This window comes from Macadamia integrifolia, chromosome 8 (assembly GCF_013358625.1).
Source record: "Macadamia integrifolia cultivar HAES 741 chromosome 8, SCU_Mint_v3, whole genome shotgun sequence".
In the NCBI taxonomy this organism is placed as follows: Eukaryota; Viridiplantae; Streptophyta; class Magnoliopsida; order Proteales; family Proteaceae; genus Macadamia; species Macadamia integrifolia.
Window position 1 is genome coordinate 14566890 of NC_056564.1, and position 24275 is coordinate 14591164.

The following is a 24275-nucleotide window of genomic DNA, read 5'->3' on the forward strand; positions in this document are numbered from 1 at the left end:
GTAAATGAACAATCACTCTTTCAGGTTTCCTAATTCGCCGCCTCCCACTGTCTAAGCGTAGGATGTGTAGATTACCCTCTATTTAGGCTGTGTTTGCGCGTGAAAGGAGAGGAGAAAACTCCACTGTACCGTTTATCTTGAATTTCCTCTCCGTTTGGTAGGATTAACGGCCAATAGAATATTTCACTTTCAAATTTTGAATTCGCATCAGGAAGAGTTCCAGACTCTTATCCGTCCAGAGATGATTGCTTGTTTCCATAGCAAGAGAAAAGACCGCTAGAGAGAGAAACAGAGGGGAGAAAGGAGAGAGCACAGAACCTCGCCGGGAGTAGCATCGGTCATCTTGGAACAATGGACGGTATTCAACCTCCATTTAATTGTAGATCGGGATCCTGAAGCAGATCACTGTAGTCTCATCTGTTTCATTGTGCAGCATTTCAATAGGGTTTGCCTCCGACCTTTTCTAAGTCTTATCTGTTTGTCGAAATTCACCTTGCTTCTTCGTGGGCTTACGTTTCTTTTTTTCACAACCCTAATAAGTTGAATGACGTTTCGGATGCCATCATGCGAAGTTTTGGATTATTGCTTGTTTCCATAGAGAGAGAAAATAACGTTAGAGAGAGAAACAGAGGGGGAGAAAGGAGAGACCACAGAACCTCGCCGGGAATAGCAGCGGTCATCTTGGACCAGTATTTTCTCCGAGGGTACCCAGCACTACTAGCAGCGCCTGAGAGATAGCACCCAGACCATCTCCCATCGCGGACGGTATTCAACCTCCATTTAATTGCAGATCCGGATTCTGAAGCAGATCACTGTAGTTTCATCTGTTTCATTGCTCAGCATCTCAGTAGGGTTTGCCTCCTACCTTTTCTAAGTCTCATCTGTTTGTCGAAATTCACCTTGCTTCTTTGTTGGGCTTACATTTCGGATGCCATCGTGCGAAGTTTTGGAACACCCAGGTGAAGAATATGGTGGTTGATTTCTCCGGGAACCTTTCCGAGGGGATCCGGCGGATTCAGGAAGCCATCGAAGGTCTGCATGTTGGCTTTCTCATCAGCAACGTCGGCATATCCTACTCCTGTGCGAGGGTTTGAGATCGTCTTCGGAATCCTATTCGAAGTTGCAGATCCACGGTTCGGCGTTTGATTGAGCAATGGGGAATCCCACTCTCTCTCTCTCTCTCTCTCACACACACACACACACACGCGCGAGCGCCCGCACACTTCTCAGCATAATCCACTTCGACATGAAACGTTGAAAATCTTTCTTTCTTTCACGCGGTCTATTTTCTTTTCTTTTCTGCTGTTTCCATTCACATGAATTTTTTATTTTCTTTTGTAGATTTCTTTCTTTTCTTGGCATCCAAACACAGCCTAATGGCCCTTTTCTTCACACACGGCATGGATTTTATAACGTTTGATTGGAATCAGATGATGTGCTCTTTCAGTCTCCTGTGGATCGAGTAGTCGAAACCTTTCTGGTAAAATTAGACGTGCAGTCGTACCTCAGTCTCGCAGCACGGTATCCGATTACCGTCAGCCTGATCTTTCATGGCGTCCTCCAGCAAAATAGAAGACGATGGAGAAGATGAGATCTCAGAAGAGGAGGTAATGTCTGATCGTTGTTCCTACTGTTCTCTATTACCCATTTTTCAGTTATAATTCTAACATACCCGTATCCTGGAAACCTCGTTTTGTTTCTTGCCCTTTCCTTATTGTGAAAAGAAATGAACTTATTCCACTTAAGGAAGTAACATCTTTCAAATCATTAATTTCTATGGACTTGGTCATGAAGAGATCCGCATATGCCTTTCTAATTGTGTCATCATCTCATAGTCTGGGAGTTTTTATTAGAGGACAGAACGTGGTCTTTTCGTTTCGGTAATGTTGTTTCCATGCTTCTCTGTTCTTATTATTCTATATTTGTATGTGCTTTGGGTTTAATTGGGGGGTTTATGAAATGCTGATTTGATCTAGCACTCAAGTATGATGTAACTTTCTGGGAAGATAAGAAATTGGCTATTTCTGATAGGTACCGACCTATATCCTTTTGATTCATGTATATTAAATAACTATCTATGAATACGTGATTCATATGAGTTTTTTCAGTTTTAACTAGTTTAAAAGTTTCTCATCCACAAGTTCTCCTTCTCACCTTCATCAATACCACTCCCCACCACCCCCACCAAAAAAAAAAAAAAACCTGAGGACTTCATATAATAGGCGTTGATTGCATTAGCATCGTGGGTTTCTGGCCCCAGCTTTATCCCCCATCGTCTTGCCAATTAAGGCAATTAGTTGCCCCTCTTGTGAATTGAGAAGATTCACTTCCTTTCCTTTGCTAACAAGCAAATCCCCACAGAGTTTTGTCTTTAGCATATGTCCAAAAACTATACATATAAGTGTCCTAAGGGGTGCCTAAGCACTTAGGCGATAAGGCGCCCACATGTTATTTTATTTCCCATTTATGATACAATATATATCTTATATCATAAAAAAAATCAGCATTAAGCCACATCAAGTCATCAAAAATCAACATAGGACTTGAAGACAATAGACCTGAAGAATTAAGCTATTGAAAGTTTGAAACAATCAAAATATTTATTTGGTTGATACAATTCTTGGAAATGATCATTGTCCTGGTATATCTAGTCTCACATTTGGTTTATACTGTTCTTGGAAAATATGATCTTATTTATAAGTAATTAAATGGTCCTCTAAGCTCTCGATTTAGAGAAATATTCTTGAACTCTAATAAGTTCTACTAGTTAAATGATTTTATTTTTACATGAGGCCTTTTGTATTAGGTAGAGCACAAAACCAAATTTCTAACAAATCCAAGATTGCTTACATCTCATTTATATTGAAGGAGTTTTGTTCTGGTCCGACCTTTTTTGATTTTTAATGATGTTCAGTCACGATAAGATTTATGAAATTTTTTGATTTGAAAACTCTAGCATTTAAAAGTTGAAAGTTATCCCTATAATGGAAAATTCAGTTTTTGTTCTTGAACTGGGGGGGGGGGGGGTTTGACTTTATATCCATTTGGAATTTGAATTTTTAACTATTTTTTATTAGATTCAACTAGGCGGTATTAGCATATTTTTGAATAATATCGTAAGTTAATGAAATAACACTTATAAAATCATTTACTTAAATGATGTTTGGGACAAATAAGAGCCAAATAGGTAATAAAATGGAATAAAAAAAATATTAAAAAATCAAACTGACGCCTTGATTACTATGATCTTAAGAGGCTCAAGATTGTTACAATTAATTTCTTTCCTTTAGATCTAGTGGTATTACATGAGTTGTTTTCTTAGTAGCATGATTTCTTTATTTTTAAGTTTCCTTCTTGTAATAAACATTGGACAAGGCACTTGCAAACTCCTATAAATATGTGGAATCATTTATCTAAGCCATGTTTTGTTATTCATGGTTGATTTTTTTAATTTTTGTTGTATGAATTTTTAATTGTAATATGTTGTATGAATTTTTAATTGTAATATGTTGTATGAATTTTTTAAATTGAGTTGTTGTGCATTTTCTCCTCTATGTGGTCAGTGCTGTGTGAAACCCTACTGTTTGTTGTTTGGTGTAGTTAAACTGTAGAAGGGTACTTGGTTGGTGGTAAATGCTAATGCGTTCCTTTTGACCTCATTTTCTTCCATTGTTATAGTATTTCTACTACAATATCATTAGAGAAAAGATGAATTCAGTCATTCTTCTGCAGTTAGGAATTTTTTCGTTTGATTCTTATATTTGACAGGACAAATTATGTACTCAATAATGTAATTTTAGACAGTACTTGACAGGGAGGGTTTTGTCTTCAGAGACTGAAAGTCTAGTTTTTTGGAGTTCTTGTCTAATTCTGTTGATTTGTACATAATTAGATATCTCAGATGGCTTTTGTATATTGTCCTGCTATGCTTCTATAAACCCAAACTGATAATTGATTTGGTTGGATGGCAACAATCTAGGAAAAGAGAAAAATGGATTGAGGTTCAGATGGTTTAGGACAAGAATTGTCATGTTTATGAATGGTCAAAACGTACATATTCTCTTATTGATGTGCCTTTGAGTGAAAATCGTTACACTAACTAGTAACTGTTCAATTCTCTTATTGATGTTGTCAAGATGCTGCTTTGTTGTAATGGCATTTGATCTTTATATTTATACTTAATAAAGAAAAGGGTACTTTGATCACTCAACTATGTAGTAGTTTTGGCTCTTAGAATTCATGTTGTTGGTGTTATAGTTTTATGTGTTTTAAGTCTAACTGATCAGTGAATATATTTTGAGAGAAACTAACAGCAGCAACAAACTTATGGTTTCTTGACTTAGTGATGCAGCTTGAAGGATTTGATGATTTTACTCTTGCCTCTTCATGGGAAAGGTATTATAATGTTCAGTAAGAACTCTCTTCATGTTAACATATGATTTGTTGGACCATGTACTTGGAGATATGCAGCGTTTCTTGTTTTCCAGGTTCATATCTGAAATTGAGGCTGTTTGTCGGTTGTGGTTGGCTGATGGTCCAAAGAATTTGTTGGTAAGTATGCTTCTTAAACTGTTTATTCACATATGCATTTTCATGATCTAAACTCTTAACTTTCTGTAGCTAAGATACGCAGATAATTTGTCCTTGATAATCATACTCAAATTAAAGCCATTTTTTGTTCAATGCAGTTTTCATAGGTTTGCTTTCAGTTTAATGGGTATCATATCTTGCAGAAATCGAAATTTGAAGGAGTCTCAATATCCTTCAAAACATTTCTCCAAACTTTGTGTGTGTGTGTGCACTTATCCATTTGATGATTAACCATCACAAAGAAAACAATAACATAGAAATTTATGAATCTTCTAGGAAGCTGAACAGCTTCACAAGCTTTGTTTTGACCAATCAGCACAAGAGGACGAAGTCTTACAGCTGAGAAGAAATCAATGGAAGCAAGAGGCTCTTCTAGAAGCACAATCGGCCAGCTCAAGAGGCTGGTTTTTGGCTGGCTTGACGGGCCAGCATTGGGGCTGGCTGGTCTAGTTCGATGGAAACGGCAGTCCCCTTCTTCTTCCTTCTTCGATAGTGTAGCCCAGTCATGGGATCAGCTACATCAGCCTTTTTTTTTTTTTTGGATGAATAAATAATTCATTACCAAGACAAAGAAAACACTATTTTTAGTAGGGGCCTCTGAGGAATTCACCAAACATGGACTTGGGATTGAGTTTCCACTGATTCATTTCTCTATGAAAAGCGGGAGGGCGACTGAATCATGTGGTAACTTGACCTTGAAAGGGGTAGCTAGTTGTCAGCTGGAGGCTCTGGTTGTTAATGTAGCTAAAGCTTATCAGTGGCCACCCAACAACTTACAAGGAAGTTCCAACTGTGTATTGATTAGGAGACGAGAAAATTCCTAAAGGAAGACAGACTTTTAACCATTCCAACAGAAATGACCAATTCATATTTCAAACACTAAACAAATCCTGCCATACTTTTTTTTTGGGCTTTATTAATCTCTTCAATAAATTTTTTCTGAGGTACTTTTGTTTCCTCGTTTTGGTTGTAGGAAAAGGGAGCAATTAACTTGGATTCTCCCAAAAACTTATATAAGGTGAAATTTGAAATGAAGTACAATATGAAAAGCTATTGCATGGAGTACTTCTTTGAGGCCAACAGTGATGGTACTTTTTAGGTTGATTTAGTCTTATTCATCTACTTTTGATATGGATTTGGGACTTCCTATCTTATGATTATGAAGATTTTGTTTTCTATAGGTGAAACTGTGAACTGGAATGATGATTTGCATGATTTGCAGTTATCTTTTGGGGTAAAGAAGTTTTTGGTATGTATCACTTTTTCTTTTGCATCTCAGATGGAATACGTTTTACATTAAAATCAACTACCAAGGTGTTCTAATGCAAATTTTTGTCGGCCCCACATACTCCCCCCCCCCTTGTTGGGTGATGTTATAGACTTATAGTTGTGAGGGCATCACCTAGGCAGTGCCTAGGTGTCCAGGTGCCTTATTGGTGTCGCCTTGGTTTTTTTCCCTTCACCACTGCCTTGGATTGTCTTGTCGCCGTGACAATTATGGGTGACAATATTGCTCCTACTTTACATACCACTTTACATAAATTTTATGTCCAACCATTATTTTTATTTTTATTGTTTTCAATTTCAATTTTCATTTCACATCGTCAATTAAAACTATATTTGGCTTCACTGCACATCTAACCATATGGGGCCTTAATAAATATTATCTTTTTGTATCATATCTCTTAAATTCATCTACTGGTTCTTATTATTTACAAATGACCAGGTGATTGCACCTATAAGTGCTAGTGGGGTGGTCCTTGATGCACCGGAGGCTAGTAAACTTCTAAGTGCAGTTTCGATTGCATTATCAAACTGTGGCAGGTCAGAATTTTGAAGTACACATTCATGTTCTTTTATTTTTATGGAATGGGATTCATTTGATATAAGTGCAGCTTTCAATCTAGTAAAGTAGTCCATATCACTAGAATAATTTCTTGGCTTTTATATGCCTAATTCAGTTTTAGGTTCTCTTATCGGTTTATGCAAGAATTCCCATTTACAATATGAGAGTTATTGCAATTCGATTAAGTGTCCAAACTTCTGGTCCTCAAATTTTGTAGATTAACAAATTATGCATTCTATTTCTCAAATATATCTTGATCTGAGATGAAAAAAAAAAAAAAAAAGAGACATGAAATACATCCAATGCTATTATGATCTCTTGTATGCCTCTTACTTTGCAGTACATGGCCAGCATTTGTTCCAGTCCACGATCCTTCTCGAAAAGCATATATTGGCATCCAAAATATGGGGACTGTTTTTACTAGAAGGTTTGAGGCAGATCGCATTGGCAGCCAAGTTCCTGTTAGACTCATGCATTTGGAGGGGTTATATGAGCTATTTGTTTCTAAGTTTGTGAGTCTCCTACTCTCCTTACCTATGTAATACCTAATTATGATACCTTTAGGACTTTATCCCGGCTTAGATTATTTTGATAGGGAGCTGTGAATTTGTTAAACAACAGGAAGGGAGATGTCCTTATTGAATTCTATATATAACCAGTGAGGAGGCTTATCCTTCTAGGTACTTGTAGAGTCATAGGAGTCCAAGTTAGCTTGAAGTTTGTCTAGATTTCAGTTTCAGATTAAATTAGGAATAGTTTTGAGTCTTTTTATATACTTGTAAACCATTGACCGAGATACAGTTTTGCAGTTGAATGAATTGAATATTGGAATTGAGATTTTCCTAAGGCTGTAGAGTGCTTCCCTGTGTGGTTGAGTTGGTCGATTGTTTTAATCTCCCTTTTCATATGATTTATTCATTTGTTTCTTCTCATCTCAGGTGCTATCTAAATTACTCTTTTTTCCCCTTCTCTTTCTTATTGTTATTCTGCTTTACTATTTCTATTCCTTTGAACCTGGTTCTTCTTGGTCTGGGCTTCCAGATCGAGTCATGTCATGCATGTACAACTGCTTCAGTTCTCTCGCTCTTAAAAGGTTCAACTCTGTCAAGTTAGACTGTGAACCCAAAATGCCCTTGTGATCTCAACTTTCGGTGGTTGGTATACATCTTGGGAAGACGGTTGGTTGGACTGCAATTCTATGAGTAGTGAGAATAGGTTGCTGGAGGAGGATAGAACAGGCACCGTTGAGGCTTATCCATCAATGCTTGAGGCAACATCAAGTATGTTAGCACTCATTGTAATGGGGGGCCGGTGGGCCCCAAAGGATCCAACTAGGATGGCAGTGGGGCCTCTTAAGAACTTAGAGGCTAATTACTAGAAACAGTGGCAATTTGGTAATTAACAGAATTCTTAAAGGTGCTATTAGGTCACTTAATAGAAACGGATATAATGGGGAATAAGATTTATTGTAAAGGGGCAAACTTAGAACTTAAAGGAAATAAAGGACAAAGAGAATATGGGAGAAAGGCAAGGGTATTATTCGGAAAAACAGTAAATAAAGTTGAAACACCACTCACGATTGAAAGGGTCTTCTGCAACCTTGGAAATTCTTAAAACCATCGAGAGTTACCTTATTCCAGGTGAAGGTTCTCACGGTTTAGGCCTAAGATTGGGCTGAAATTGCAAGCATAGGATCGCATCTTCCGGCTCTATTAAACCCACCAGAATAAACCCAAAAGATCAGATATTATGTTCAGATTTAACTCCTGGAATCAAAAGGGGCGGTAGGCATAGTTTTGGTTATGGTTGCTGGTTAAGCTCTCAGAGTAGGGATCTTCTTTGGGATTGAAACTCTAGGGTTCAAGTCGCCTAGGATAGGGGTTCTTATGCCCTAAAGCTCAGACTCAACAGAGGAGTGTCAATGAAGATCAACTTCAACAATCAGGGCTGTTTATGTTGCCCAGAAAACAGAGTAGCAGTATTGGTTTAGTAGAAACAGAAAATAGAGGAGAGAAATAGCGGTAGCAGATCAATGGGAAAGGGGAAGAAGAAAGAAGAAGAGAGAGAAATAGAGGGATCGCAGGAGAAGAGGAAGAAAAGGGGGGAGGGGTGCCTCACTGGACAAGGAGGGATTAAGAGATGAGAGGGGTAGGAGAGATCTCCCAGAAGGAGGAAAAGGGGGGAGATAGAGAGGTCACAGAGAAGAAGAAGAAGAGGGGGGGTGTTTCCCAATCAATTCATTCTTCATTCATTCATTAACTTTTTCTGATTTGGGTTACATGCTTAATTTATAATAATTGAAATTAAAAACTTCCTAATTAAAGTCTAGGAATAAAATAAAATTAAAATCTACTAAAATCTAGACTACCAGGATTAGAAGTAAATAAGGACTCAAATAGGAAAAACTATGTTTCCTATCTAGAAACTACCCCAAAATAAAAGATTGCAATTATTCTCAAATAAAATAAAATCCTAGAATATTCTAATAATCTTAAACCCCAATTGGATCTGGTTCTTGGTCCGGGTTCTGGAACAGGTTTGGGTTAATCCATCGTAACGTTGCTACATCACCTTGTTTTACCTTGATGGTGTTCCGTGCACCATTGTTGAGAATGCCGACCTTACGTTGCCTTATGGTTGCCTTAAGAGAACGCCACAATTCGGTAGGGGTTAACTAAACTAGGCACTTGGTAGTGAAGCGGCCTAAATTGTAAATGAACTTGTACAACCCTGTCGAAGATTTTTCTTTCTTCAACTCTCTGTGCCCGGACAACGTAACTCTTACTTTGTTCTCGAGCTGCTAAATTTGATACTGTCTGGTAATTGTAAATCTTGAGAAGGAACACAAATCCATCCAATTTGGTGCAATTAGGTTTTATTGTTGGGCATTGGTATAGGTGTGCGTGTGGCATTCTTCACTTCCTCACTTATGCCCGAGGTTGTAGTTTACTAATAAGAACTATTGCGACTAATGCTGCTACCTCGAAGAGAAGGAAGGCCACAAACAAGAGTTTTTTTTTTAGATATCCCAAAATTAGAGCTATTAGCAACGCTGGAGTTTTGCTTGACCCGGCTGAAGGTTTTAATCTTTTTCGCAGGAACACACCATAGGTTGGTCCAACAAGCAGTTGTCTCCTCACTGCTGAATATTAGTAGAAAGTGAGTGAATAGCCAGCCCCATGCAAGTTTCTCAATCGGTTTCCTTTATCTTGTTGCATATTTCTGCTACTCAATCAAGAAAAGAAAGCTTCTATTCTTTTGAATTAAAAGTTCGCAACAGTTGCAATGTGGTTTTTTTTCTTCACTCTGAAATTAATCCCTTTTTTTTTCCACTTGGTCATGGGTTCCACTTGTATCAAATGGACCGCAATGGGATCCAAGGTGTTCCTTCACAAAACATGTTTTTTGAGTGACTTCAATATCCTGTGAATTGTGATAACCTACACTAACCAATTTGATTGATCCACTGACAGGTAATCTAGTTGATTTCTTGATATGTTATATCCTCCCAAAACTCTAAATTAACAATTCCAGTGGTATTGCAGTATCACACCCCACCGAATCATTAGAGCACGGGACTTACCCGAGATTCTACCCACTCTTATGTGAAACAAAAATTGCTCAGACTGGGCCCTAGACTCAACTAAGATTTACTATCTTGTTATGAATTTTTCTATGGCTCCAGCTCTGATGTCTGACTCTATCTGGGGTGACACCTTCTAAAATCCCGATACTTCTATGTTCAAATTGAGTTATGCTCCCATAAAGAGTGTGTACCATTCAGGCATGGATCTCACCAAGGTCGAGGTCCTGTGGAGAACCAATTGGAAGCAGCAGGAGAGGACAGAAGTGGACAATCGAACCCTTATCTTAAGTGTTAGTTAAGATTAGGATAGAGTTGTGTTTAATTGGAACACTTTGTCTATTTACATTCCTGTTTTTAGTGGTAAGTTAATTGCTTTAAAAGAACACCCCTGCTAAGTCGATTATAAGAAGTAGTTCAATTCTGTTTTGCTTATGTCTCTACCTCCTCATGTTGTCTATTTAGAGTTTGAGTCTAAATCCTCAACTCTATATAGTGTAAGGGTTAAACCATTGCCAACGATTTTATGTTTAATAAAGATGGGTTTTTGTTGCTCTTCTCTGTGGATTCAGAAAATGGTTGTGAAATTCAACTACACTATTGGTGAGACCCCAATACTGCTGGTGGGATTCCAACAAGGCCATTTGAGAGGTTATGATCATATCATCCTCTTCACTGTTTAAGCTCCATCAATCCGGTCAGGATTTATTTATGTTCTTCAACTCTTTTTCTGATTCCAAATCTGAAATTTTATGAACCTGAGCTTGTATGTCCCTCAGTTCCTGGTTTCATCTCTTGGATCTGATGCTTATTGTTTACCGATCATTGCTACTGGTATTCTTGTCTGAGAGATCAGTGTTCTATTGCCATCGAATTTTATGATATTTAAGTTCCTTGTCTAAGTAGGATTCTTAGTTTCCTATTGATCTGTCTAGCAGAATTGACTGCAACTTCTTTGAGGTGTTGTCCTATCCATAAACGTCATTCAACCTGCTTTTGATCAGTTTCTGACTAGTGCTTATTGAGATATTAATTTTGCTCTTAATTCTGGTTTTGTTGTGTTCTTGAGAGTCCTATTCACAGTAGGATACTTCCATATATAGCATTTGACCAGAATTCTAGAAATATCTGACTTCATCTGTTGTTATAAAATTTTTCCTGAATCTGGAATTAATTTTTTCTGAAACCTAACCTTAGGCTTCTGCAAACCCATCAATATGAGATAAGGAGTGAGTTCTAAACTCTGGAAGATTTTGATTTCTTATTAATTTCTCTTTTATAATTGATTGTTTTGCTAATTTAAATTTATATGACTGGGTCCCTTACCTTGTGGCAGTAGGGTTTGTTGTGACTCTCCTATATCAGCTTGAATCTTCCTAGCATTGTGTTCTCTACTTAAAGGCTGATGAGAGTTTTCACTTTGTTACTCTGTTGTGTATATAGAGGTGGGGAAAGGGAAAGAATCCCTGAAATAGAAAATATTAACGAGGAAACTATCAAGTTATCTTCCTACGTATCCTATTTAAAATAAAAGATTACATAATATTTTCCAAATAAAGAGAACTTCTTAAAATCCTATCAGACCAAAGACTCAAATATGGACTTAGTTCATCTTTGTCTAGATATCCAAATGGGTTTGGATCGGTCCAAGGTTGTGTACCTTCAACATGGATATTGAGTTTTGGAGGTGAGGATGGAGAGTTTGGAAGGAACACTAATAACGGTTTTGAAAACCATGCAGAACCAAATTATAGGGTTTCCTCTATAGATTATAGTAGTCATAGCGACTAGGGCTCTGTACTGTAACGTTCTGAAAAATCAATGCTATTGGTTTTCCATTCTTTTGGAATAGAAATGTAGTGAAACTTGTATTGGTATGACCGGCCTGATTTTGTATTTCTTTGAAATGAACCAGTTCTTAGGCTCTATAATGTTGAGTTCTTTGGCACAAAAAATCGGTGCTCTGAACTCTCAGAATTGCTTCTGATCAAAAGGCAGAGAATCACATGGGTCGTTTAAGTGAGGAGGGGCATCAATGTCAAATGCCACTTCAAACATAACATTCCCCTAAAAAACCTCTCATTACTCCTTCGTTCCTCTCTATGCTTGAGTACGAAGTTGCAGAAGTGAGCGGCGATTTTTTGCACGAGTTGAAGAAGTTCGCGGCGACCTCGATCTCAACCTCTTCTCCTAATTCGGTAAGTTATCTTCATAATTTCTCTGCAGTCAAAGCTCTTGTTATACAGTTCATGAGTTGAAAAAGTAGAATCTGCAAGAATTAAGTGAGGATTTCTCAAGTTAGGGTTTTGGAAAACACCCAACCCAACAAACAAGCCTTGATGAACCAGCCGTTTTTGTTCAATTGTTCCTTCCCTCAATAAATACTTTTGTGAAACAAAAACTTATGGCTGGTGATGATCGATTGTTATGGGATCCAGTGATTGAAGGTTCAAATTCTCGTTTTTGGGATGGGGGCTCTTGTTCTAGTTCAAGGAGGAGAAGGGAGGGGAAGAAGCTAAAGAAGATTGCGGTATTGTGCTTCTCTAATTTGTGATCTAAGCCTTCAAATCTCATATGGGGTTTTCTTTCTCTGGGCAATGCTGAATGAATAATAACTGGTACATGCAAGATAAATTTGTTCACCTCCTGATCACTCAATTCATAAGTTTAAGGCTTCTCCTTCAACAATTTCTGCTAATACTTTTATTACATTGTAAAATTGTAATAATAAAATGGGTTGTTGCTCAAATGTCACAATTTGAGGCTTGCTCATCGTTTCTCGCTCGTTTCTGTGATCCGTTTTGGCAATTGGATGGCATTTTCTGTGAATATTTGTTTCTAACAGAAACGATTATGTTAAGTGCGAACCATACAGGTTTCTATTTCTTCCAGGTTACAAAAACTATTTTTTTTTTCAGCTTTACCATACAGCATTTAAGGCTCAAAATCACTCCAAAATCATAGAAATACAAAAAAGTGTGCCGAACCCATCAAGTTTTTAAAACAGAAACGTCACAGTACAGATCCTAGGCAACCGAAGGCGTTGGAGGGTGCCCAGGTGACAAGGCGCCCGCCTAGGTGCACTAGGCATGTAGTATATGACTATTTGTAATATAGCAATGATAATTATATGTAATATGCTTATATGCAACATAGAAGCCATATCAATATGATATATTTAATGGCCTAATTTGTGAAAACCAGCATGTAATAATAGACAAGCAATAGGATATAATATAAGCATATTCATCCAAAATTAAATAATAAACATAAATCATTATAAACTTGTGAAGTGTCAACAAGGCATGTTGTCGCCTTGGACCCAAGAAAGAGCCTGGATGCCTAGGCAACGGCTTGACAAGTATGCTATGGAGGTTACATTTTTTGGCTACACAAATTAAGAGAATTTATCGGGTATGGTTATCATTTGATGTCTATATAATTGAGTTTATCGGGTCTATTGTTTCATTTGTATGACTTAAGTGGGCCTTGAGTAGTAATTTGGAGCCACAATTTTTTGTGACTTTCCATTGCTTGTTTATTGAAGTCTTTTATTTTTCTTTTACTTTTTTTTATTTTTTTATTTTATTTTTGGGTGGGGGGAGGGTTGAGAAGCTTATAATCCTGGATTTCAATTGGGGAGAAAAGGCAGGTTATTCATGTGGTATTGGAAAATCCTGACTTAATCAGGCGATGGCATGGTTGCAGGTCTGACTTTGAGGATCCAAACATAAGCCTGGGAAGAAAGAAAGAAAGAAATTGTTGTATGAAGCTTTTAACATGTTTAATCATAGTTTTTAAGGCGGTAAGGTGACGGAGGCATTTGAGAGTCTTTCGGAGCGCCTTAGCGATACGGCGGGCATAAAGCGTTGCCTTATCGACTAAAGCGTTCCTGTGTAATTTTTTTATAAAACCAATCTATTTGGCTCAAATCCTAGTTGAATCCTATTACTTATATGTTAAATAAATATTAAAGGTTCATATTCATACCAATGTAAGATATTCATCAAGAAAAAAAATCAATAAAGTGAATAAACTAAGTTCAATCATATTAACATATAATATAAATACATAATTATGAAACAAAACTATAAATATAAAGAAAAGAAGACATAAAAAATACAAGTATTTGTTATACTTACCTCTATGATGCCAAAATGAGTGCCTAAACCCTAAGGTCATCCACTATATTTCTACTCCTGTCAAAGAAGAATGAAGCTCACCTTTGCCGAAGCAAGCTCACTGCTGCCGGAGCAAAATGGTCGCCTGGATCAGTGGTTCTTCCTTGTTCCTTGATTCCTTCTCAAAGCCCTTTCTTAAAACCCTTGACAAAATCCAAACCCTGTTTGTGAATCGTGTTTTTGTTTTGTTTGTTTTGGTTATTTTTGGTGAAGTAAAGCTGATCCCATACATCTCAAGTGTTAACAAAACCATACACCTACCAATAAAAAATCTATATTTGGAATCTTCATCAAGTAATTTTAAAATATGTTTAAAAAAAAAAACCCCCCATAAGGTGCCACTTCACATAAGGCGGAGCACTGCCTTACCATCTCTAGACCGCATCAGCGCCAAGGCGTTACTAAGGCGTCGCCTTACCAGCACCTTAAAAACTATGATATATATATATATATATGTAGGGAGAGGGTTCTCTGAGCAAGTGTGATGCAGATTCTTCACCAAAATAGGCTTGTTTTATTAGGAATAAGCTTAGGGTTGGGTTGTATACGTGTTGGGCCTTCAGTCCATGTGGTTCGGAGTATATTGGGCTACTTTTATGGGTCTAAACTAGGGGTTCTAAGGTTGCATACGGGATTCAGTGATTTGTTTCCTTTTTCTTTAGTTTCCTTTTTAGATGGGGTTATTTAGTTTCTAATTTTCAGTCATAAATTAGTTTCTATTTCCAGTTTAGCAACTAAAGGACTTTCTATTTTGTAAGTTTCTATTTTCAGTTTTAGTAACTAGTTGAGTTTCTAATTTTTAGTTTCCTATTTCAGTTTTTGGAAACTAAAGTTAGTTTCTATTTTATGTAACCCCTATCACTGTTATAAATAAAGATGATGGCTCTTTTAATGAGCCACGATTTTGACAAACTACATGGCTATTGCTGCTGCTTTCTCTGCAAGAGAACTTCTTTGTGTTTGATCAAGGAAGAAGGGCTTGTTGTCTGATCTAGGTGACTCCTTGCGGTGTGAAGTCCAGGAGGGTTCTTAGTGTGTTTCCTTCTCTTCTTTACAATCTATATTCAAGCTAATATTGCTACTACAACCAGGTATTTATTTTTAACTGCTGTCCAGAAATTCTGCAACTGGTTCCAATCGGCCTCCTCTTAAAAGGGCAGTTCCAGCCCTCGATTTGAGCCCAGATTTTGATCGATTGTTTATCCATATACTACTAAGGATCGATCTTAGTTTGGACTGTTTCTGAGGAGCCTATAGAGAGATATTCAAAATCTCCCTATTTTTGTCTTCTAGCGGCTTTAGCTTCTATTTTCTGGATTCGACATCTCTGCTATTATTACTGCTGATTTCTGGACTCCTGATCATACTTGAGAAGAACTTGAAGTGGTTAATACACTTAGTCAGTCCCTGGTTTAGTTCTAAGGGCTGCTGCTCTCTTTGTTTATTCTTTGTGCTAATATTCCTTAAGATCGATAGTGCTACTAGACTGTTATGTGAAGTCTGATTTCTCATATATCTGTGGAGCTGGTTTTGGTTGTTGTTTGGTCTACAAGTTCCTGTTGTTGGGTCTAGTTTGATTTTTTAGATCTAGTCTTACATTAACAGATTTGTAGGGCAAAAAAGATGGTTGATGATGAAGGTAAGGTGAAGATAGAAGATGGTATGATTTTTGATGATGTTGAATATTTTAGGAAGGAACTGAAAGAATTTGCAATCCAAGAGGGTTTTCAGATTCAAGGAATAAAGAATGAGAGGACCAGGGTCACTATTATTTGTGTAAAGGAAAGTTGTGTGTGGAGGATTCATGCTTCACCCACTGAAGACAAAGTGAATTTTATGGTTAAGTCATATAATCCTATGCATACTTGTTCTCAGAGAAAAGAGAGATGCAACCTTTAGATGGATAGTTAAGAAATTTGGTCCACAACTCAAAGAAAATTCTGAACTTTTTACTAAGAGTATGAAAGTCATATTGTTCAGGGAGTATCAGCTTGAACCATGTTACATGAAAATTTAGAAGGTTCGGCTTCTTGCCAAAGAAACTAATGAGGGCAACCATGCCAAATCATACTAAACTACCAAAGTATGCAAAGATGGTTAGACAGACAAACCCAGGTTCAATATTTAAGCTATAATTCTATGCAAGAAATAACATGGCTGACAATCCAGTTTTTAAAGGGTGCTTTGTTTGTTATGAAACTAGATGGATGCCATTTAAATGGAAAATTTAGAGGGATTCTACTCTCAACTATTTCTATGGATGGAAACTGGGTTATTTCCACTTGCATTAGGTATTGTGAAATTTGAGTACAAAGGTAGCTGGATGTTTTTTCCTGAACAACCTATATACTGCATTTCATTCTACTTCAGATGGCATAGGTTACCTAACTTTTATGTCAGATAAGCAAATTGTGTGGTTGATTACCTTTTTTGTTTAGATTTTTTTTTTGTTATATTTTATTTATTTATTTATGCCCTTTACTATGGCTATGTCAAACACATATTGACTACAATTTTTTCCTTCTTGTGTGATGTGTAAGGTCTAACTAATGCTACAAGAGAGGTTTTACCTAAGTCTCATACTAGGCATTGCAGCAGGCACTTTTATGCCAACTTCAAGCTCACTTATCGAAAAAAGAAACTGAAATCATATTTTGGGCTGCATCTAGGTCTTATAGAGAAGTTGACTTTAGAGAGGTAATGAATGAGATGAGGAGCATCAACAAGGAAGCACATGATTGACTGATGAAAAATTCTCCTGGTACATAATCCAAACATGCATTTGATCACCAAGCAAAGAACGATCACATAGCCAATAATATAATAGAGTTCTTTAACCATTGGGTAGGACCGTATAGAGACAAACTCATCTTATATCTGATTGATCAACTGAGAATTAGCTTGATGGATAAATTGCAGATGGGGTTTCAGTAAGGTTGTTCTTATAAAAGGAAATTAACACCTAAGATTAAAAAGCAATTAGATTCAATAATCCATCAACATTCAAGATCATATATGGCCATATGTGTATGTCAAAATGAGTTTGAGGTGAATGATGGCACATCAAGGTTCGTAGTGAACTTGAATACTAAGTGGTGTCAGTGTCAAGTGTGGGAGACAAGTGGGATGCCATGTAATCATGTAGCCTATTGTATTGCATACAAGAGGGAAAGGCTTCAAGACTATTGTGACAGTTTTTATTCTCTAAGGAATCTGAATACATATGAGAACATGATACATCCATTGCCTAATTTTTCATGGTTGGAAGATACAAGTACTATGATTGTGGTAGAGCCTCCACCTTTGAGAAGACAACCAGGCAGACTCCACAAGAATAGGAAAAGGGAGGATAGTGTGCCAGCTATGGGAGAGTTTAGAAAGAGGTCTTCATCAGTATGATGTGAGAGATGCAAGCTTGCTGGTCATAACAGAAGAACATACAAAGGTGGTAAAAGGAAAAGGAAAAGGGCATAATCATCAAATAAATCAGCTATTGTGAAGGTATTGTTTTCATTCCCCAACACCATTTATGTTTTCAACCTATGTTTACTTGGCCTTATATCAATAAATGATTCTTACTCTAATTGCCTATGTAGCAGAATCGGAATGTAGTGGGCAGCTAGATTGATATCAATATTTCTCAAAGATATAGATCACATAATGCATCAATAGACAAAGTTGATAATGTTCAAGCAGAAGAGCAAAAATGGCAACAACTCGAGCAAGAAGACATGAAAAAGAGGCTATGAAGTCGCAAATCTAGGATTAAATTTGGATCCAGATAGGGATTTGTTGTAATGGAACAGTGCTTTTTGGCATAGTTCTTGTTCTTGTAATGTACTTGGGGGAAAAATGTTAGCCCAGTTTGATATGTTTGATGTAATTAGAGAACAATGTTAGTTGATGGATTTCATACTATCATGGTATTTGGACATAGTTTTTGTTTTGGATGTAAACGAATTTTTAGTTGATGGATTTCATACTTTCCTTTGTGTTTTGATTCTGATGATTCCTTTATGAGTAAATCTAAACAAGTACATTGTAATATGGAAGAGGGCCATGCCATTTTTTATATGAAATAGGTCCATGCTGCTGTCCAAATGCATATTGGACATTTGAAAATGTTATATGTTACAATGTAATATGGAACAGGTCCATGGCATTTTTTTTATATGGAATAGAGCCATCCTGTCCAAATGCATATTGAAAATTTGAAATAGCTATATGTTCTAAAAAATTCAACCGCACGTATATTGTCATAAAAAACAAGTCTATGTTGTCCAAATGCATGTTGACAAAATACAAAACAATAGTATGTTCTCAAAAATTTTCTATTACAATCCAGGTACTACCATATAGGTAGAATAATTTATACAATATCATTACAAGGATATCAATCTTTCGATTCAAAACCACAATAATTATTACAAGATTAACCAAATTTTCTATTGAAGTTCAATTTACTCTTTTGTTTAAGTCTAGCTTGTTCATTGTGTCAAGAACGTCTCTCAGCATACTTGTCTTCTCCTCTAATTCTTTAACTGTATCGTTCAAATATCCTTTGATATATTCTGATGAAGGGAAATGAGATGTTGAAGTTGAGGTTTCTGAACATTGGGGCATAGTTGGAGTCTAATAACTATTAGAGCTTGGGCTTGAATTTGGTATCCATTCGAACATTCAACAACCTTGGGTTCCAACATGTAAGACAACTAGAATCATTGTTATAATAATAATTTAAGGAAATAAATACTTATATGTTAAATTTACAAAAAAAGTGAAAGTCATACCCCAATTGATTGTGAAGAATACCAGAAAAATGGACCATAATTCACACTTGTCTTTACAATTCTAATCTTACATTGACTTTTTTCACATTCACAAATCCTAAGTTGGTCAACCCACATGAAGAAGGGGCGTTTCATTGGACATTTAAAAATTTTTCTTACATGTGATCGTGACTTTGATGTGAAAATTGAACAATTTTTGTTACACATCACATTTAGCAATGGTGCAACCTGACACACTCGACGTCATTTGTGTATTTACATTGGAATTCTATAAGCATATGCAAATTATTGACGCAGGGTTTAACTCAGAGATGAATTTGGGTAGGAATAGTACTTTCATGCTGCATGCATATATTGTCTTGAGTTAGTATAGCCACCACCGAGACTTCTAATGGAAGCCAAAGATAAAGAATTCAACAGAGAGTTAGGTAAGAATATGTTGTCACTCTCCAATAGACTAAACAATAGTCATGGAGGCTGCATCCATAATAAAATATTGTTTGGAAGGGAAAAAAACACAAAGTTGGACAACACAAAGGTGTCCTAGTAGGTTCTCAGTACCCCAAATATGGAAGTTCAATAGATCAAAATTCAATAAATTTAAATAAATCTCTAAACAAAATTTATGTGGCAAACATGAAATTAAAAACTTTTTTTTTTGGGTAGAAGAAATTAAAAACATGTTTCAGGTACATATAAGGACTGCAGAGAATTTAAATAATGCAACCGTTAGTTTCCACACTCACTACCAGGGATTGAGCTCAATTTTGGTGATGAAACACAACCTTAAGGAAGATCACTGGAATTGGGGCACTAACAAGTATGGACCTCAGATTCAGTGATGGAAAACAACCCCAAACATATATATGAGAATCCAAAACTTATTCCTTTTGCTTCCATATATACCTTTCCACTTTTTCGATGGCCATGAGTGACGTGTTTTCTATAGGAGAATGATTCTACACCACACAAGGGTGCAGGCCCCAAGAAAAGTGATCATTGCACGCCCATGTCTGTGGTGCAGAGGCCACTCTCACAGATAAACTGTCCCTAATATAAAATGCAAATGTATGCCTAACCGATCGATACAAGATTGAAATGACAAAATTACAGCCAAAAAATATGACTACGTGTGATATGTTTAACAAATATAAGAGATGTAGATTTTGTAAGATTCCAAACTCGTGCATGACATAGTTTCCTGAAATAGGAAAATTTCCATCTATTTTCCGCTAAAAAGTCATGTATAAGATGTACAAGCTGGTCCAGATAACACCAGATACAAATTCAAATTAAAAAATAAAATAACATAAAAAAATTGGGATCACTCCCCCTTTGGCGTTGCCATCGGCAGCGGGAGGATATGCACTTACCCTACTAAAACGAAATCTAAATCTACCATTAGATTCCACCCTAAGCTCCTCCTGAGCGAGGAAATTGAAAATTGACAACCAATAAATGACTTCTAACTCCACTTTTCACAAGGAAATTTGCTACAAGACTAGGTGCTCTGAAACCATAGGAAATTTTCCATTGGATAGTAGATAGATAGGAATACAAGTACTACCACTCTTGCAATGCAAATCATGGAAAAGATCCTTTAAGAACCTACTACAGCAACTGCGACCGAGTCTATCTCAATCCTACGTTGATCAATGCCCATCCGTTTAGCATGCTTGATACCACAGAGTAATCCAGAAATTTCTGGATCATAATTAGTTTTGATTCCTAAATAGGATCCAAAAAAACAAGAACCAATGTTAAGAGTTATGATCTCGAATTATCCCACCAGCACCCGCCTTCTCTGGATTTCCAAAGGAACAACCATCCACATTCAGTTTGAATCATGCTCGAGAAGGAGTATAACACACCGCTTCCAAAGGAGGAATCTCCTTTGCCATCCTCAACGATATACCAAGAACCCTTGAACAAACCAAATCCGCCATGGAAGTTTGAATTCATCTTTCTGGTTTTCAATACTAATCATCTGTTGCACCCTTTGAACCTGATAAATTTTGAGTTCATTAAATCCATTCTCTGGAGCTACAAAAGGTATCATAATATGTACTTGCCTATTTGGGTTTGGCACCGCTGCGGCAAATAGGGCAAGTGGAGTGTGATTTCAACCACGTAGTGATGCAATGTGAATGGAACATATGCTGGCAGTTTGGAAGAAGCATAGCCATATCTTTTCCCTCTATGTTACTCAAGCAAATCGCACAATCACTTTTGGCATTATGGGACTGATTGTAGAGAAATATAGGCAAGGAAGCAAGGATCAATGGGTCAAGTCCCCTATTGGCTGTTTCGCATGATTGCACCTGTATGTGTTCCAGCTGATCTGTTCCACCACGACGCCTTGATTGGAATCTAGAGGCCCAGCATCCAATGAAGTAGAGCAAGATGACTAGTACCAAAGAGATGAGGACAGTGAGCATGATATTACTATTTGTAGAGTCCCCACTTCTATGATGGGGCTTAGAGTTTGATTTAGCTTGAAGAGGAGGGAGAGAAGGGTTTTGGGAAAGACTTGGAGAAAGCTTGTGAGAACTGGGGGAAACAAGCCTAGTCTTTGTTGAAGGTGGGGGACCAACATAGTACAGAGAGTTGAAAAGCTCACGTGGAGATGATGGTGGGGACTTTAAACGGGCCATGGAAAACGTCGAGGAACAGGCCAAGAGTGGTGGCTGTGGGGGTCCCGTACTAGGCCATGTGTGATGCCAGCTCCTGTGTGAGGACAGCATTAGGTGCGTACGTGTCCTTCAGAAGGAGGGAAGAGGCCATCTGTTGGGGAGGACGAGAGGTTCTTGGGGTAGGTGGCATTGTTGTTGTGTGCCACATTGACAGTGGAGGAAGCCGTGTGAAGAGCATGACACGCCGGTAACCCAAGGGGGCAGTGCAGTTGGTGAGCAACGAACTTGGTACGAGCTGTAAACTCGGATGTTCTAAGTTTGACTCCCACTAGACACACCTTGGGTCACTCACATGGGGGTATTTAGTACTCTTCACTGCTTTCAGTGAAATTTGAATGGTTCTCATTCAACCTCAGTATGACCTGATCCATGCGGTTGTGGGGTTAGTATAGACCTACGGGACTATACCCGTCGTTAGCAAAAAAAAAAAGGAAAAGCATTATATGCCGGCTGTTTCTGAGTAGGGGTAGATAAGATGATGGGCAGAGGGGAGGGTTGTACGTAGTTAGGGCCTTAGGGGTGAAGCCCAAGCCTGTGTTGTTGAATCCTCTTAACTTGGTCCAGGCCTAAGCTTCAGTCATCTTTAAGGTCGAATTGAGTCATCTCAGCCTAGGCTAGAATCTATCAAGTTCAATCTAACCCAATTTGACCCTGATTACAGGTTGAGCTGGGTCAAGTTATGCCTGATTGACTGTGGTTAACTACTTCTTCTTCTTTCTTTTTATTTTTTCTTTATTTATTTATTTATTTATTTATTTATTTTTTTGCGAAAAAAAAATGAAAGACATCACTAACATTAATCATTTAAAAAATTTATCCTAAATTCTTATAGCATCAAACATACTAGGAAATATTTAAAATATAATTATATAAAATTAGGGTCGGATTGGATCAAGCTAGACTTAATCCAAGTCTTCAGCTCTGGCTGAATAGTTTATCCACCATGAAATTTGTGGACTACATGTAGAATTGTGTAATTTGAAAGGGTGACATGTTAAGTTTGACAACTGAATATTAAGTGAATGATTTGGATGGACCATGCGTCAAATTCTTGACTCAGAAAAAAATAAAAATCATATACCTTTCCATGCATTACCATTTTCTCTTCTTTCTTTGGTTACTTGTTCATTTACTTTTTAATCAGCTAAATTAATTCATTGGATTTTCAAAGTTTTATTTTGTTCCTTGACCAATTCAATTATAATAGAAAATTAACATGTAAATAGAGATTGGGTAGATTTATTTCTCTATCCATTCTGCACATAGACCATCCTAGAGAAGCACTCCCAATTATCTAGATAAGTTAAAAATTATGGCTACCGAAACAAGTCTAGCGGTCTAAGATTGAGTACTACCAAAGAATTGTTCACATTAAAATGTAAAGTGCATACCAATAACATTTTTCCAACAGCCACATATCAATCATCAATCAAAAGTAGTGGGTATCTACAATTGAACCTGTCCATATGTATATATGATTTCTTTCCAATGATTGAGAAAAAATTGTTCTTAAGTGGTTATTGGTTGGATAGACTTTCATTACAAGGCTTCTCATCACCATCATTAACTTTATGGATTTCCATTCTTTAATTTTATACAGAAAAAAAAAAAAAAATTGTCATCCAAGAATCTTTCTATTCCAACAGGGTGGTTACTATGCTTGTTTTTGGTAGGAACAAGATGGTTGCTTGGCACGACAGTTAATTTTTTTTGGGTGAATAAATTTTTCAAGGTGAATTGGCATGACAATTATTATTATCAGCTTAATAGTAAAAATCTCAATCACAAAATAAGTACTTTAAAACCTATTGAATTGAATCACTGTTGTGACGAGACTTAGGCACCGTTTGATAATGTTTTGTTTCTGCACTTTTTGTTCTCAAAAATGGAAAAATAACTTAAAAAGCGATTGATAAAGTTGTTCTGTTTCACATGTTTCTAGAAACATAAATCAAAATTTATGCCTATTTACAATTCTAGAAACGGCTTTGACGAAACAAGTCCGACTTGTTTCGTTGTTTTTATAAATGTATTTGAAAGAAAAAAAAAAAGGATGTTGTGCTCGATAGATCTCTCAACTATTTAAATAAAAAAAAGAGGCAATCGAACCCTCTCTCCCTTTTAGGCATCCGATGATACTATTGAGTTTTTTTGTTGCAATATGTCTGCAAAAAATGTTTCAGGAAACAGGTTTATTAAACACCAAAAAATCCGTTTTTGTTTCCTAAAACATGAAAATCCGTTTCTGCTATTTCTAGACACAGAAACAATAGAAATGTTATCAAACGGTGCTTTAGATCCATGGATTTGGCTCGTCTCCAAATCCTAGATCCATAGCATTTGGAGGTGTGGGTAAGTTGTATTGAGTAACTCTCTGATTTAGTGTAGGTGAGTCATGAGATAATTAAATCTTGTTCAATTCTTATTTTGAAAAGAATTAAAAATAATGTTCAAGGGAGTGGTCACATGTTCGACTCCTTCCCTCCCCCCCGCCCAATGTGAAAATCGTTTGCAGTCGCTATATCGGTGCAGTGAGTATTAAGTGGTTGGGACTTGGGAGTCCCTTGGGCACCTCACCGCTCACTGCTCCCC

At 37.0% G+C, this 24275-nt stretch overlaps 1 protein-coding gene and 1 long non-coding RNA gene across 13 annotated transcripts; both read left to right on the top strand.

Annotated features, from left to right (window-relative positions):
* The first annotated feature begins 63 nt into the window (after positions 1-63).
* On the top strand, positions 64-13898 carry LOC122085478 (rab3 GTPase-activating protein catalytic subunit-like). 12 transcript variants are annotated; one of them, XM_042653932.1, is made up of 9 exons: positions 64-1607; positions 1725-1880; positions 4344-4395; positions 4488-4551; positions 5564-5678; positions 5772-5839; positions 6317-6414; positions 6777-6948; positions 11935-13898. In XM_042653932.1, exons 3-9 carry the CDS (start codon positions 4346-4348, stop codon positions 12004-12006), a joined length of 639 nt encoding a protein of 212 aa, XP_042509866.1. In that variant the 5' UTR covers positions 64-1607; positions 1725-1880; positions 4344-4345; the 3' UTR covers positions 12007-13898. The 12 variants fall into 12 exon arrangements, with proteins under 12 accessions (XP_042509866.1, XP_042509865.1, XP_042509856.1 ...); XM_042653922.1 differs by lacking the exon at positions 1725-1880 and having other exon boundaries at positions 65-1133; positions 1342-1607; positions 4352-4395; positions 11935-13895; XM_042653926.1 differs by lacking the exon at positions 1725-1880 and having other exon boundaries at positions 65-1133; positions 1448-1607; positions 4352-4395; positions 11935-13895.
* A 1088-nt stretch (positions 13899-14986) lies between these two features.
* Positions 14987-18203, top strand: LOC122086145. Its single transcript, XR_006142343.1, has 2 exons — positions 14987-17701; positions 17800-18203. It is a non-coding gene; the product is annotated as an uncharacterized LOC122086145 (long non-coding RNA).
* The last annotated feature ends 6072 nt before the right edge of the window (positions 18204-24275 follow it).

What these genes read in the sequence shown, in the direction of transcription:
- LOC122085478 (XM_042653921.1), top strand. Translation starts at nt 1,551, where the DNA reads ATGGCGTCCTCCAGCAAAATAGAAGACGATGGAGAAGATGAGATCTCA. An exon ending in ATGAGATCTCAGAAGAGGAG is followed by an intron (nt 1,608 to 4,351) that starts GTAATGTCTGAT and finishes TTAGTGATGCAG; the next exon opens with CTTGAAGGATTTGATGATTT. An exon ending in AGCTATTTGTTTCTAAGTTT is followed by an intron (nt 6,949 to 11,934) that starts GTGAGTCTCCTA and finishes GAAATGAACCAG; the next exon opens with TTCTTAGGCTCTATAATGTT.